The 15,376-nt window shown below is 46.0% G+C and overlaps 1 protein-coding gene across 1 annotated transcript in view; it reads left to right on the forward strand.

Moving 5' to 3' along the window:
• Positions 1–13,761, forward strand: part of TMEM86B (transmembrane protein 86B) — a 59,839-nt gene extending 46,078 nt beyond the window's left edge. Inside the window, exons 2-3 of the mRNA XM_085616389.1 lie at positions 2,603–2,861; positions 12,746–13,761. Coding sequence (XP_085472515.1) covers positions 2,603–2,861; positions 12,746–13,170 — 684 coding nt within the window. The 3' untranslated portion in view covers positions 13,171–13,761. The remainder of the gene's footprint in view (positions 1–2,602; positions 2,862–12,745) is intronic.
• Positions 13,762–15,376: the final 1,615 nt, after the last annotated feature.

The following is a 15,376-nucleotide window of genomic DNA, read 5'->3' on the forward strand; positions in this document are numbered from 1 at the left end:
CATGTATTGGCACGGTGACGTTTTTTTTTGCATATTATATAGCGCGAACTCGACCCGAAGGTATTGGAGCGCTTTACATAGTGCCGTATTTACATTACACATTCAGGCATGGGGAGATTAAGTGATTTGCCCAGACTCACAGCATCTGGACGCGACCTCGAGGCTCGAACTCTGGTTTCCAGCACCAAAGTGGGCAGCGTAGCCGACGGACCACATCCGCTCCCCGTTATAGTGCCACTATGCACAGCGCTACATAAAACTCCTACATAAATAATTCAATACTTACCATGAAAATGCAACCTTATATCTTATATCAACTATGCAGTTTATATAATTTGTATTTCAGTGCCAGTGTCGGTGAAGTAAAATACACACAAACAATTTCTATTTCTTCATCAACATTCCCAGATGTACTCCGAGAATATCTTGATCTCATTGGATGCTGGCACCTTGCCCCGCCCCTAACCCCGCCCATGTCCACAGCTCAATTTTATGAGTACCTGCACTTATTTTTTCCCATTTAAAGCACTGCAAGTAATTCCTAATAATCAAGCTTCGTGAATCAGCTCTGGGACCTGAGGTATGAGAACATGGTGGCGCAGAGTGTGTCAGTACTGAGCTGGTCAGGGTGGCCAGCATTGCATTTCGTTTTTCTTGCTGTGCGAAAAAAATGCTCCAGTTCAAAATATCCCACAAGTGTGGGGACTCATGTGAACGAAGGGGAGTGCAAGTGTCATTTCTGTGGGCAATTTGCATTTAAAAAAGGACGAGGAAGTAGAGACTCAAGTAGAGGGAAGATTTCGGGAAATTTGAAGTAATGGCAACGAGCATAAAAAGAGAGGAAAGAGATAGGTGCCTTGAAAGAAAAGCAAAAGGGCAAATTAAGCTCCAGGGAAACAAAAAAAAGACGAGTGGGGACAAATAAAATGAGACTGTTCGGAGACCCGACTTAGATTCAAACGGTAAAACGAAAGGGAAATAATGACAAGCCTGGGAGTGGTGCGCGCGCGCTCTAAAAGGAATTTAAAACAAGACCCGCAGCCGCGAGACGTGCTCTGTGGAGGGGCAGGGTCATAACAGCGCGAGCAAGACACAGAGGCGGAGCGAGGCGCGTGCACTTGGGAGAGCGAGAGGTAAGCCAGATGGTACCTCTGCTCGGGCCTGTGCGTGTAACCGCATGCTCTATGCCAGCCAAAAAGCTGTGGTCAGCTTTTTAAAGCCCCAGTCACTAAATTTCTCGCCACAGTAGCGCATACGCTGGCTCAGGCGAGACCTAAAAAGGAAGGTAGAAAAGTTAAAAAATTGGAGGTTCAATATGATTTAGGCCTAGGAGGAATCATCTACACACAGTCACCAAAAAACATTACTTTTTATCATATATAGGTTTTTGGTCAGGTGTCTTGATTCATATTTTGCTTTCTCACACCACCACAGCTTTTATTTCATGTTTTTTTTTATTTATTTTTGCACATGGGTAATTTTTTTTACTTTTTCGTTTGCCTATTACATATGTTTGTAGAAAGTAAACAGTTGAAACATTGCATGCTTGCCAGGAGCCAAACCTATTGGCTTTACCTATGCTTTTATTGAAGGTGTTGTAGTTAGTAGACATGCTGTAGTCACCTGTGAGTACTTGTTTTGGTTCCTTCAATTCTCTGATTTTGGTTGTGGTTAGAAGAGAGAGCTTGAAAGGAGAAGTGGAGACCCAAAGAACAGGACTTGGCAAAAGCATGTGAGCAAATGTCCAGAACAGGACACCATCACTGCAACACCTTAGTCTCTCTCTGCAACCCCCATGGACTGTCACTTTATATTCCCTCACCCTCTTCCCACTGCTTATCAGACCTACTATAGCACTTCTTACCATGGGAAATCCCATGCCGTCCTGCTTCACTATCCTAAGTCCAGGATGGTGTATTGGCCGCTACGGTTGTGTGAAGGTGGTCCTTACATGGTTATGTTTGTGTTATGATTATGTCTCTAGAACACTTCCAGAAGGTCTGAGTGGACCTTGCTTCTTCCCCCAAACGACAGTCCTCATATGCTTCTACCCGGTGTGAGTGCAATTTGTACCAATGTTGTGAATTGCAAACATGTCACTAGTACTTGTGCTCATTTAGTGGGAGTTATAATTGGTACTAATATGTTGTTCCTGAACTGCTAACATAGGAGGGAGAGCCAATAGGTGCGGCTATTTTGTTTGGAGGACACTACATATGACCCAACATTTATACCCATTTTCAGACATTGAACGCCCATTCGTGTATGACACAAAAAGTTGTGCTAACTTCTGTGCAACGCAGTGAATTACATTCTTACTTATGTGCCTCATTTCATCCTAGAAAAGGGGTTTTAAGGGACTACCCAATATTCTCTGAAGCTGTTTCTGCCCCATCCAATAGGTGGCAGTAAACCCACAACTCAGTAAGGGGAATGGCCATTGGATAAAAATACTGGAGTTGCATAAAGTTAATATTATAGTTTGTCCAGGTGCAAAAGATACACTGGGAAATGCAAAGATAATACTTTATATATTGTCAGAAGAATGCTTGCTATATGAGATGTCATAGTGAGTCGCAGTCTGTTTTTGTTTTTCCTATAGGTTTGGAATGTCGTCCCGAAGCTCTTGCCTTTCCTGAAGACCACCTGTATCTACTTCGTCCTGTGGCTACCACTCACTGAGCCTGGCTGGTTCAGCGCTCTCATCAAGTGCCTGCCCATTCTGAGCCTGTGCTTTTTCATTGCTGCTCATGCTGCCAGTCTTGGAGTCTTCACCTCATATGCCCGAATGATCTTCCTTGGGTTGTTGTTCTCTGCCCTGGGGGATGCCTGCCTGATCTGGCCCTCTTTTTTTCTCCATGGTAAGCCTCTTAGGTGTACATGCTACATCACTCACAGACTGAGGCCCAGATTTACTATGCCCTTGCATTGCCATTGCATCACACAAGACAACTCAAGGGCTTAAGTGATATTTACTAAGCCATGCTAAGTCACTTTGAATGGCGCTGCTTGGCTTAGTAAATCTAGAGTAACAAAAGGAAGAGCAAATTTCTTTCATTACTCTGCATTGAGAAGGCGTTCCATGAGTGGACGTGGGCATTCCCATGCATCCACCCAGGGATTTTGCGCATTCCCAGATTCACTAAGAGTAGAAAATATGGGAATGTGTCAAAATGCTAGCACCATCCCAACAGAGGCATAACCAGAAGAATTTGTTATTTGTTATTCCCTCTTTCTACATGTGATGCATTCTGCATCATTCATAGAAATAGGAAAATGCCTCTGAGAATTGTTTCTGTGCAGGAGGGTATCCGTTTCTGCACAAAAGCTATCCTACCTGTACTGCAGGCACTCATGCACCATGGCGCAAGGGTGCCTGTGTTGGCGTTAGGCTGCATACAGTGTGACAGCCCAGAGAGAGCAGGAATCAATCAATCAGTAGATTTGTAGAATGTTACTTGTCACCCATGAGGGTATCCAGACAGTGGCAGGGTCCTAGTGAATAGCCAAATTACCAGGCCCTCAGGTACTTTCGGAACTCTGGAAGAAATGGGGAGGTCCGTAGATGAAAGGGTAGCTTGTGCCATGTCTTTGCTGCTAGGTAGGAGAAGGAGCGACCTCCACATCTGTTACTTCAATTGTGGGGGGTGAAGGTTAGAGAAAGGGTTGTGGAGTGGAAGTGACTGCTGGGCTGATGGAAGTTCAGGCTGTGGTTCAAGTAGGCTGGTCTACAGTTGTGTAGGACCTTGACTGCATGGGTCAGAAGCTTGAACTGGCATATTTTCTGTACAGGAAGCCAGTGGAGTTCCCTGAGTTAGAGGGTGATGTGGGTTTGTCTAGGGAGATCCAGAATGAGTCTGGTTGTGGTGTTCTTTATGATCTGTAGTCCTTGGGGAGGTGAGTTGCGATCCCTGTTTAGATAGTGTTGCTGTAGTCCAGTCGGCAGGAGAAGAGGGCCTGGGTGGTGGTGTGTCTTGAGATTTGGGCTAGTCATTTGAATATCTTACGAAGCATGCAGAGGATGAAAATGCAGGAGGAGGAGCCAGAGTTAGCCTGAGTAGTCTTGGCTATCTTGTTATCCAGAATGATGCCTAGGTTCCTAGTGTGGTAAGGGGGGCTAGGAGTAGATACGAGTTCTTAGGGCCACCAGGATGCGTCCCTCAGTACCTCTGTCTTGTCCGTGTTGAGCTTCAAATGCAAAAAGAACTATTGATGGACAGAATGTCATACATTCACCACAGTACAGAGATCTGGGCCTAAATCCATTGTTTCTTTGCTCACCATGCCGTTCCAGTTTGGACCCAGCGATATGCAAATCAGTCTTGACCCTGTGCCCAATGGGAACAGTCCAGCCCGAACTGCTAGGACAGGGTCTCCCTGGACTGAAAACAAGCATCCTAGGACCGGTTTCGGGGTCTCACCCCTCTTCAGCCAGGATAGCTTGATTCCAGTGGCATGGAGAGCACGGGACTCACGTCTGAGCATACCCATCCCACTCGGGGTGACAAATGCAAAAAGAACTATTGATGGACAGAATGCAGAACAATGTCATACATTCACCCAGTACAGAGATCTGGGCCTAAATCCATGGTTTATTTGCTCACCATGCCATTCCAGTTTGGACCCAGCCATATGCAAATCAGTCTTGACCCTGTGCCCAATGGGAACAGTCCAGCCCGAACTGCCAGGCCAGGTCCTCCCTGGACTGGAAACAAGCATCCTAGGACCGGTTTCGGGGTTTCACCCCTCTTCAGCCAGGATAGCTTGATTCCAGTGGCGTGGAGAGCACATGACTCACGTCTGAACAAACCCGTCCCACTCGGGGTGACAAATGCAAAAAGAACTATTGATGGACAGAATGCAGAACAATGTCATACATTCACCCCAGTACAGAGATCTGGGCCTAAATCCATCGTTTTCTTGCTCTCCATGCCATTCCAGTTTGGACCCAGCTATGTGCAAATCAGTCTTGACCCTGTGCCCAATGGGAACAGTCCAGCCCGACCTGCCAGGCCAGGTCCTCTCTGGACTGGAAACAAGCATCCTAGGACCGGTCCCAGGATGCTTGTTTCTGGTCCAGGGAAGACATGGCTTGGCAGTTCGAGCTGGACTGTTCCTATGAGGCACAGAGTCAGACTGATTTGCATACGGCCATGTCTGTACTGGGGTGGTGGAGTGAGTTAAAGAATGATGATGGATTAAACCCAGATCAGTTGACTGTGGGGGAGTGCTTGCAATGTTCAATACTCCGTCCATCATCCCCTTTGGTTTTGCTTTGTTCGCCCTAAGTTGGCAGGGTATGCCCAGACTTGGGTCCCTTGCTCACTTTGCCACTGGATTCAAGCTAGCCTGGCTGATCACAGCTGATTAGCCAGAAACTGGTCCTAGGATGCTTGTTTCCAGTCCAGGGAAGACATGGCTTGGCAGTTCGGGCTGGACTGTTCCCATGAGGCACAGAGTCAGACTGATTTGCATACGGCCATGTCTGAACTGGGGTGGCGGAGTGAGCTAAAGAATGATGATGGATTAAACCCAGATCAGTTGACTGGGGGTGAGTGCTTGCAATGTTCAACACTCCGTCCATCATCCCCTTTGGTTTTGCCGTGTTGGGCTTTAGGCAGTTGTCCTCCATCCAGTTGGGGTCACCTGTCATGCAGTTGCGGAAGCTGGTCTTGGCGTTGGTGGTGTTTTCAGCGAGGGAGAGGATGAGTTGTGTTTTATCGATGTAGGATATGATGTTCAGTCTGTAGGGTTTGGTGATGCTGGCCAGAGGTGTTATAAGTGTTAAAAAGGGTGGAGCTAGGTGAGTATCCTTGGGTTATTCCACAGATGATTTCTTTGGATTTGGAGGTGAAGGAATGTGCCATAGCTTGGTATATATGGGGCATTCCTGCTCGCTCCATTTGACACACTGCAGCAAGTTGTCTTGTTATGTTGCGTTGCGTCAAATGTTAGTAAATCTGGCCCTAGGTGTGTAAAAGGACTTCCATGTATGTACGTGTAAATGCTTCATGAATGTGCAACTGTGCTTACATATGTTTTAATTGGCTGCACATGGTTTTAAGGCTAAGTAAATAAACATAGATGACATTAATAAATCAGAATCCCTACATATATCTGGTCTTCCGAGAAGCAGATTCATTGAGAAGGACTTTAATAATGGAAATCTGATGTAAGCTGTCACTGGAGTGGGTAGGACACACAATAACAACGCACAACAGAAGACAGCAACTCAAGCATGACAACAATACAATAAAAGACACAGCCACATACCAACAAAATATAAAAAAACAACGCAATAATAGATCAAAACATTAACAATGCACAACACAGCACCTCAATGCCCGATGGCTGTACACTCCATTCCCACAGCTCAAGAGCTACTGAATGGTTGCATGTCGTTTGCTTTTTGAGTACATTTCGTCTAACCAGTGAGTATTGGCAGATTGCATAAGCAACAAGTGCTATGAAGACTACTTGCACCAATTTATGGACATGTCTTTCTAGGCTCAAGAAGGCTCCTGCCACTTTTCAGCATCTAAAAAACGATGTTCTGTCAGGGCTACAGGAGTTCTGCATGACCTACCTTGACAATGGTGCTATCTTTACCAATTTATAGGAGGACCATCAACACCTAGAAGCACCACAAGAAAGCGAAGCACCTGGAACAAGTGTTGATCTGGGTACAGGGAACAAAACTGATTATCAAGACAGGTGCCAGGTGGGGCAGTCCTCAACATGCTACCTTGAACATCAGGTGGGCAATGAGTAGATGCGCCCATTGGCTGCTAAGGTCCAGTCTGTGTGGGAGTGAGAGCCTTTTTAGGACTCGCTGTCTATTACAGGATTTTTTGGCTTAAAGATGTGCCCTTGACAGCCATGACATTTAAGAAGTAGCCTAAGAAAGTGATTGCATTACATAGTGAGTGTCAGAATGCCTTGGAGTACCTGAAAACAGTGCTATGCAGTTCTCCTGTGTTAAAAGCACCTGTCTACAATAAGGCCTTCTTTGTAATGACTGACATTTCTGACAAAAGATTTGGAGCAGTTCTAGCTCAACTTGATGATAAGTGTGGACAGTGCTCATTTGTATTTATCCGTTATAAACTGCTTCATAGAGAACAGAACTGAGCCGCCAACGAAAGAGAATGCTTTGTGATAGAGTGGAACGTTAGTAAGTTCCAGCCTTAATTGTTTGGTACCAAGTTTGTGGTCCAGACAGATCACAAGCCTCTCAAGTGGCTGATAACAATGAATGGTGAACATCCCAAAATGCTTCACACATTACAGAGCTTTGATTTTATTGTGGAGCACAAAGCCAGAATGTAACACTCGAATGAAGATGGACTTTCCTGCTGGTTTTGCCAGTTTAATGACATAGGGCCAGATGTGCAACCCTTTTTGGCGCTTGCAAACAGGAGATTGGCCCGTTTGCCACAGCAAAAAAGGGTAATGGCATGCACAAAGGCTATTTTGCGAGTCACTGACTCGTAAAATAGCGTTTGCGACTCTCGCTATTAGGAAGGGGGTCCCTTCCTAATAGCGGGACTCACTGCCAGGTACAATTGTTTTGTGACCGCATTTGCGGCCGCAAAACACTCGCAGTTTATCACATACTTCAAGTTGGTGGTAAACCACTCTGGAAGGGATCCCCAGGGGACCCTTTGTGAGTGTGTGAGAAAATACTTTTTAGGTGCAGGCACTGCCTGCCCTAAAAAAATGAAACTGAAAAGTTTGTTTTTTCTTTTTTAAAGGCATCCCGTTTTCCTTTAAGGAAAACGGGCTACTTTAAAAAAAAAAAACTGCTTTATTTAAAAAGTAGTCCCAGAAATGGGGGTCTGCTGACCCCAGCAGGCCATCATCCCTGGGAGTGCTAGCCATTCCCAATGGGGTCACAAATTGCACTTGCCTCGTGAATATTGATGAGGCGTGCAATTTGCAACCCTATTAGGCATTGCTAGCAGTGTCTGTGACACTGTTGTTCATTGCATTTTGCGAGTCGCAAAGCGACGCCATTTGGGAGTCGCAAATTGTAAGGGTCCTACATCTTGATCCAGATTTCTCCAACAGTGAAGTAAGGTTTTGGATAGTCTAGTTTGTGAGGGGAAGTGTGTTAGGACAGGAATGTCTGCTCCATTGTGAACAGATATACCCCTGCCCTAAGTTCTTGACTGTATGTGAAACTGACATCTTGATTTTTTGTTTGGCCAACCATCATATTAATCCAGCTTGTGTCCAGAGGCCTGTCGCTGGTAATGTGAGATCCAGAACCTGATCAGTAACCTCAAGGCATATCAAAAATACTCCATTATTTCAAGTAAAGGACTAATATCCATGCCTTTGGTTCTCACTTAAAATGGCGAGAACGGGGTACAGTTTTTGTGTATCTTATATATGGCCAGATCCTTTTCTCTGTGTAAGAAAAGAGTGCAGTCTACTGCCCTTCTAGAGTAAAATTTTACTTTGTATGTGAACTGCAGACTCTGATGTTCCATATGCATGCCCTGTGCGTTTATGCATTATATATGTGTGTGACGTGTGGTAGTAGGAATATGTTGCTGAGAGAGTCTGAGCACTGGGACCAGTGGGATCCATCTTGCATGGCCCTTAGCTTACCATGGCACACAATGAAGGATGAATGCAGCTTCTCAGGCAGTGATTTTACTGCTGTGGCTGGGAGTGTTGGTCCAGACACTGAAGTGAGAGAGGATGGAGACATGGATACCTAGAAATTCAGCAAGGACGTTGGTATCATGAAGCTCCTGATTAGCTCTTTCTGCTCTGTAATCTGGTAGATGGTAGGGGTGAGGGATTACACTGTTTTTCTGTTGTTCAAGGTGAGGAAGTTTCTAGGTCATTTCTGCCCTTTTGTCTGTTACTAGTTACTGCTTAGGAAGGCTGATGGCAGCCAGGTGCAGAGATCTTACACTCAGTTGTGCCTGTCTTTTAGATACTTCTGCTTGGCGCCTGCATCATTGATAACTGATGTGAGAGTCATCATATTGTACAAAAACTATGTTTGAGGAGCAGACAGAATATGATATTTGAAAGACAATCAACCCAAACTGGTTCTGAGACTTCAGACAGTCGATCCACATCCCTTATCTACAAGATGAGAATAAAAGTGTGAATTAAGCCACCCCAGTTTGTTCCAGTTACACATTCTTTTCAACCAAGGAAGGGACTGCTCTGCCGATTACTCAAATGATTGCTGTGTGACCAGGGACAGCCAGTGTCACAGAAGTGAGAGGACATCACCTAAAATCTGCCACTTGCTGGAGAAGCTGGGTGTCTACCTAAGTACCTAGAACCATGCATGTCTGCTCAGGTAGGTAAGGAGAATACCTGCCCTTGCAGGAGGGCTACAGCAAGAAATGATGGACGGAATGCTGAGTAAACCTAACATTAACCCCCAGTCAACAGATCTGGGTTAAATCCAACATTCTTTTGATCACTACGCCACCCCAGTTTGGACCCATCTATATGCAAATCAGTCTTGACTCTGCTCCTCATCGGAACTGCCAAGCCGTTTCCTCACTGGATCGGAAACAAGCATCCTAGGACCGGTTTCTAGGTTTCACCCCTCATCAGTCAGGCTAGCTTGAATACAGTGGGACAATGAGCAAGGGACCCATGTCTGGATATACCCATCCTACTTAGTGTGAAACGTGCTACAGCAACAAATGATGGACGGAATGCTGAGTAAATCATACATTCACCCCAGTCAAGAGATCTGGGTTGAATCCATCGCCCTTGTGCTCACTATGCCACCCCAGTTTGGACCTAGTCATATTGTAATCAGTCTTGACCCTGCTCCTTATGGGAATATTCCAGCCTGATCTGCCAAGCCGGGTCCTCACTGGACTGAAACAAGCATCCTGGGACCGTTTTCGGGATTTCACCTCTCATCAGCCATGCTTGCTTGAATCCAGTGGCACAGCGAGCAAGGGACCCACGTCTGGGCATACCCATCCCACTTAGGGCGACAGCAGCAAATGTTGGCCGGAATGCTGAGTAAATCAAACATTCCTCCCCAGTCAAGAGATCTGGGTTCAACCAATTGTTCTTTTGCCCACTATGCCGCCCCTTGCAGGAGGTCAGACTGTCCAGTAAGAGAAGCCTAGTGTGGTCCTGGGGTGTAGAACAACTAAAAGTAGATGACTACACATAGGGATTGAAGCCGGTATTGGGTCACAGTTTGAGAGGTCCCCTGGCCTCCTGGTGCAGTTCTTGTCATGAAGAGGTATAAAATTGTTCACCAAATCATAATTGTGCTGCCCGCCTTTTCTGCTGCAGACTTTGAAGCCATTGTGCTGCCACTAAGAGTGCACTTTCTTGAGCAGCTGCTGCATCAGCCTGGAGGCACCAATTGTAGAAGACCAATGGCTGGGCGCCACCACTGCCGAAGATTAGCGTGCTTCTGCATCACCTCAAAAGGCTACATCTGCTGAAGATGAGAGTCCGATTGCATCAGCCTCAGAGGCTGCATCTGCCAAAGATGGATGCCCATTTGCCGTGGTCCTAGAGGCCACACCCGCTGACTTGACAGTAAAATGTGCTATTCCACCTAGTGGTCTGGGATGTACCTAACACCCATCTCCCATCTCTCGTTGTTGACACTGATGCCCGAGGGGGTGCAAAGTCATTGACCGCACCAGACCATGTTGCTGATTCACCACATCGCTTGAACAGGTAACTTGGGGCTACGCCAGCAAGTCTTAAGAGACTGGACATAGTATGCACAAAGAGAAATTGTGCTGCTAGAATGCTAACCTTTGCCAATCGAAACATGTTAGGCCTTAGAGATTATTGAACTGACCTAAAAAATTATTAGAACATTGAGTGCTCCGTTTAAGAAAATGGAGTGCTCTGGGCTTCTAATAACTGGAGAAAGCCCAGAGCATCATCATTCCAATGTTTTTCTTTCATAGCTGTTACTGTAAACAAAGGCCTCAAGGAGCTCGAGGGGATTTCAGCTCCCTCAGGCTCCATGAGGTATTTGTTTTACAAATTAGAACATTCTGTCTTCTAGGGGCAGAATGTTCTAATAGCCTTAGAGCCCTCCGTAGTGGGCGCTACAGGTCATTAAAAGCCTGCTACCTTGTTTAACGTTGGAGTGGGCCTTTAATGGCTGGTAGTGCCTGCTATGTCGGGCTCTCTAAGGCTATACTAGTGATCTACACCTTTGGGTAATCTATGCCATACTCTTATCTTTGCCTAACTCCTACCTTGCTTGGGCCAATCATTCCAGAGAGATGGGGTGTAGGTGGAGTGGGCATTATAGAAGGTAATAGCTTGTTTCTAGATCTCACTGGGAGATTTCAACCTTGTAAATTAGTCATCTTTGGGATGTGCAGAATTTCTTTTCGCTGTGTGATTAAAACACTTTCTGTTAACTAATATGTGAGCACTGGGCTAAACAATATATCGGTATGTCAGGTGATTGACTGTTGAGTTCTGAACTCTTGTCCTCCCACATGTTCTCGCTGAGAAGCCATTGACTGCTTGCCCTTACTACCCTGAGAGTGCGGAAAGAGTATACTTGACCCTGTTTGCAGAGCCATTGTAGAAGGGACCGCAGGGCAATAGTGGTATACGACCTCAACCTCACAGTTGATGCCCTGTAGCCCCAGTCTGCCTTGTGGTCCTCGGAATGCATGTATAATGTTTTGCTATTTTTTGGGGAGTTTGGGCATATTCCAAAGTTTTGAAGTTTTTTTTTTAATTTCTCATAGGTTATAATTGGTATCTCCTTTGCTATTAATTGTTGCCATCTTAAGTGCAATCATTAATCATTTATGTTGTGTTATGTTACTGCGTTTGTTTAGGACACAAACTGCTAGTGTTAAATCATTCCAGCCCCTTTGGGTGTCTGGGTAGTGCACACTATATCAAAAAAGACAATTATATTAATTCACAATATTTAATATAGTAATCTAGAGTGGAATAATTATACATTTTTACTTTCCCATAGTTTTATAGGAAAACTGGGTTTTCACAATACTTTCTTATACTCTGAAAGGGCATCACCGGTGAGATTTCATCAGGTGGCCAGATGAGTGGCCACATGAAGTCACATCCCGAGGTCCCTTACCACCCTACAAGGAGAAGGGCATCAAATCATTTGCATTCTGGGAAAATAAAAACATTGATCAAGTGCAATAAGAGCACTGATACAACATACTATGTCTTACAAAGACTCTGTTGGGGTAGCATGGTGAAAGAAGCAAATCACTGATTATTAAAAAAGTGTTATATGCCTTTCCACAGTTGAACCATCCATTTAAGGGCAAGATACTAGTCCATAGAAGACCCTCCCTAATAGAGTCAGGCTTGAATTCTGGAACTCTGAATTTCAGCAATGAAAGCCAAGTTCTTCAGAGAACCAGTGGTGTTTCGCAAAATGACGCCCTACAGTATGTGATGAGGAGCCCTGGAATTTTTCCATATCACACAGAAATTCATTGGCACTGAGCTGAATGGACCCACCTTGAAGGGTTCGGGCATTATGCACTGCTGGAGTTGCAGGGACTTGTGGCACGCACCTGCGTAATTTATGTAGTTCAATAATTTGCAGGACCTTGTGAGATTACAGTGAATGTGATATGGGAAGAAAAATGAGAGTGTCATAAATGTGAACTCTGCTCAAATTCCCACTCCTTTAACTTACATAGTTGGAGGAGGGGATCCTGCTGACAGTCGAGAGAGAGCCTCCCCTCTTACCTGTGTGTCATTTGCTTTTCAGGGATGGTCATGTTCGGGCTGGCTCACCTCTTCTACACCTTTGCCTTCGGCCTGCGGCCCCTCAACCTGCGAGTCTTCCTTCTCCTTCTGCTCTTGAGTGGATCCTTCTACGCCTTCCTGTTCCCCTCCCTGAAAGATGAATTCATCTTCATGGTGGCAGGCTATGCTGCCCTGATTGGCACCATGGGCTGGAGAGCCTTGTCTCGTGTCCGCCTGTCATCCTACAACCGTTCATGGGCACGCATCTCTGCGGCAGTGGGCTCTGTGGTTTTTATGGTCTCAGACTGTACTCTGGCAGTGGACAAGTTCTGCTTCCCTGTGTCCCACTCCAGGCTTATCATCATGGGAGCGTATTACACTGGACAGTTACTCATAGCCCTTTCTGTCATTGACACTGGCGACGAGTTCCCCTGGAAGAGAAAGTGACAGACTCGACGTTTATCTTCATCGGCCATGCGCTAGAGGATGTCCTGTGGAAGTGAATGGACTCCCTATAACCTTTCTTTCATAGTGGCCAAAAGCAATGACCGTCTCACTAAGACAACACACCAGACCAATCCCTTCCTATTCTAACCATCAGTAATGGCTCTGCAGGAGCCACATCACCATCAGCACCTGGTTCTGGCGGATGAAATGATGCATGCAGTCCTCAGCATGATCAACTTGAGGACGGAGAGTTGTGTCCATCTCAAGTCTGGAGCTCAGTTCTAGTGGCCTTCATCATTAGGGTGACTGACAACAACTTATGTAATTAATTTGCGGAGCGATGATCACAACCTGGGTCTCCAGTTTGGACATCAACACACAAGAGTTTATCTGGCCATGAGAAGTGATGCCCCTGCTGAAGAAAATGATGCCCCTGCTGAATAAGTGATGTTCTTCATGAACTGCTGCTTCATTGTCTTCAGCCACTACATGTATTCATGAAAAAGACCAATTCAATATCATAATACCTTTTTCCCATAATGTCTTAAAGATTTGTGTAATATATTTCAGAATAAACACTCCCTAACTTTGCTTTTGTTCGTTTTTATGAATTGATGACTGAGCATGGAGGAGATGGAGCAGAGGCGGCAGCACCCGGCGGCACCCAGGTAAGTCAGTTTAATTTAATTTTGCATTGTCCCCTCCGCCTCACCACCCGCGCTTAGTAGCGGCTGCTACTGCATGTGACTTCTTCAGGTGTTTGCCTTTCCCAGTATGGAATTGTAGGCACCAGTATCGGCCACTACTAAGCGCGGGTGTTGGGGCAGGGGGCTGGGAGAGCGGAGGGGAGAATAAAAAAAATAAAATTAAACTGATTTACCTGGGTGCCGCTGGATTCTGCCACCTCTGCTCCGTCTCCTCCGTGCCGCAACAGGAAGTTCCCAGAATCCCCTGTCGAATCACAACGCTGCTTTAAGCAGCATTGTGATTGGTCTGAGCACTTGGATTGGTGCTCAGACAGGGGCTTGAAGGCTTTGCATGTTCCTCACCAGGCTGTGTAATGTAGCAAGTTGGAAAGATGCAAACTGTGCATGAGGGTTTGACCGGCCCTCTTGGGTTGGCCAAACCGTCATGCCCACTTTAGAGTGTGCTTTACTCTTCTCCCCCTGCCACCTGCACTAGCCAGTCTGGCCCACACACCCCAACCCGCACCACACCGGAGCAAGTAGGAAAATTATAATGATAATAACTTTAGTTATTATCGTTTTAGTTTTCCTTTTTGCATTGCACGCAGAGCAGTGGGGTGACACTCCTCCGCCTTAGCGGAGGAGCCGCCGCTGGTAGGCACAGTACAGTTATGCTTGGGAAATGTAATTGCCCTAACTGAAGTGAGAGCCTGTGACCGAATGCCGGTAATCTTGCTAGAATTTACCAGCATCTGGCGGAGGGGCTTATTATGACGCCCTGCTGTGGGTACCCTTGAGTACATATTAACAAGACCTTCAATGTCGTACCAAAATAGCAGCAATTATCAAGAGCATTACTTTGTTCTACAGAACAGTAATTATTCCTGCCTTTTTCACAGAATCACACCATATTTCTGCTCTAGAGGATTCCAGCCTGCACATTCAGGCTGACAAGAGTACAGCACTCTTCTCAACTCCAGACGCTTGACAACACTTCTTTCTTCAGTATATATGACTACGACTTGAAAAAGTCGCATATAGATGAAACATGTGTTGGTTGCCCACCTGCATTTATGAGAATTATGAGAATTATGGACCTGACTAGGGGTTTGGCGGTCTTGGAGCGTGCCACCACCCCAGCGCCCTGCTCCTAGACTGCCAAATCTGTAGTCAGGCCGCCTGCTGGATTATGAGTTGTAATCCTGGCAGGCGGACCTGCAGCGGCGGTCCCATGGCGGTGCCTTTCTAAGGCTCAAAGGAGAGCCTTATAAAGACTCCGCTGTAGGAGCGTCGCAGCCCATTCCTGCACGGACAGAGATGCACAATATTGTGAATTCCTGTTTGTGCAGGCACAGGGGGTGCAAAAATACAAGGGGGCACACCATGCGCCCCCCTGCATGCACCCCCATGCACAGAGGCAACAGGAGGCTGAGTAGGGTGCCCTTATTTTCCTCATTGCCATGAAAATGGTTGCAGTGATGAAACTCGTACTGTTGTGGTGATGCCGCATAGGCACCTCC

This window comes from Triturus cristatus, chromosome 7 (genome assembly GCF_964204655.1).
Source record: "Triturus cristatus chromosome 7, aTriCri1.1, whole genome shotgun sequence".
NCBI lineage: Eukaryota > Metazoa > Chordata > Amphibia > Caudata > Salamandridae > Triturus > Triturus cristatus.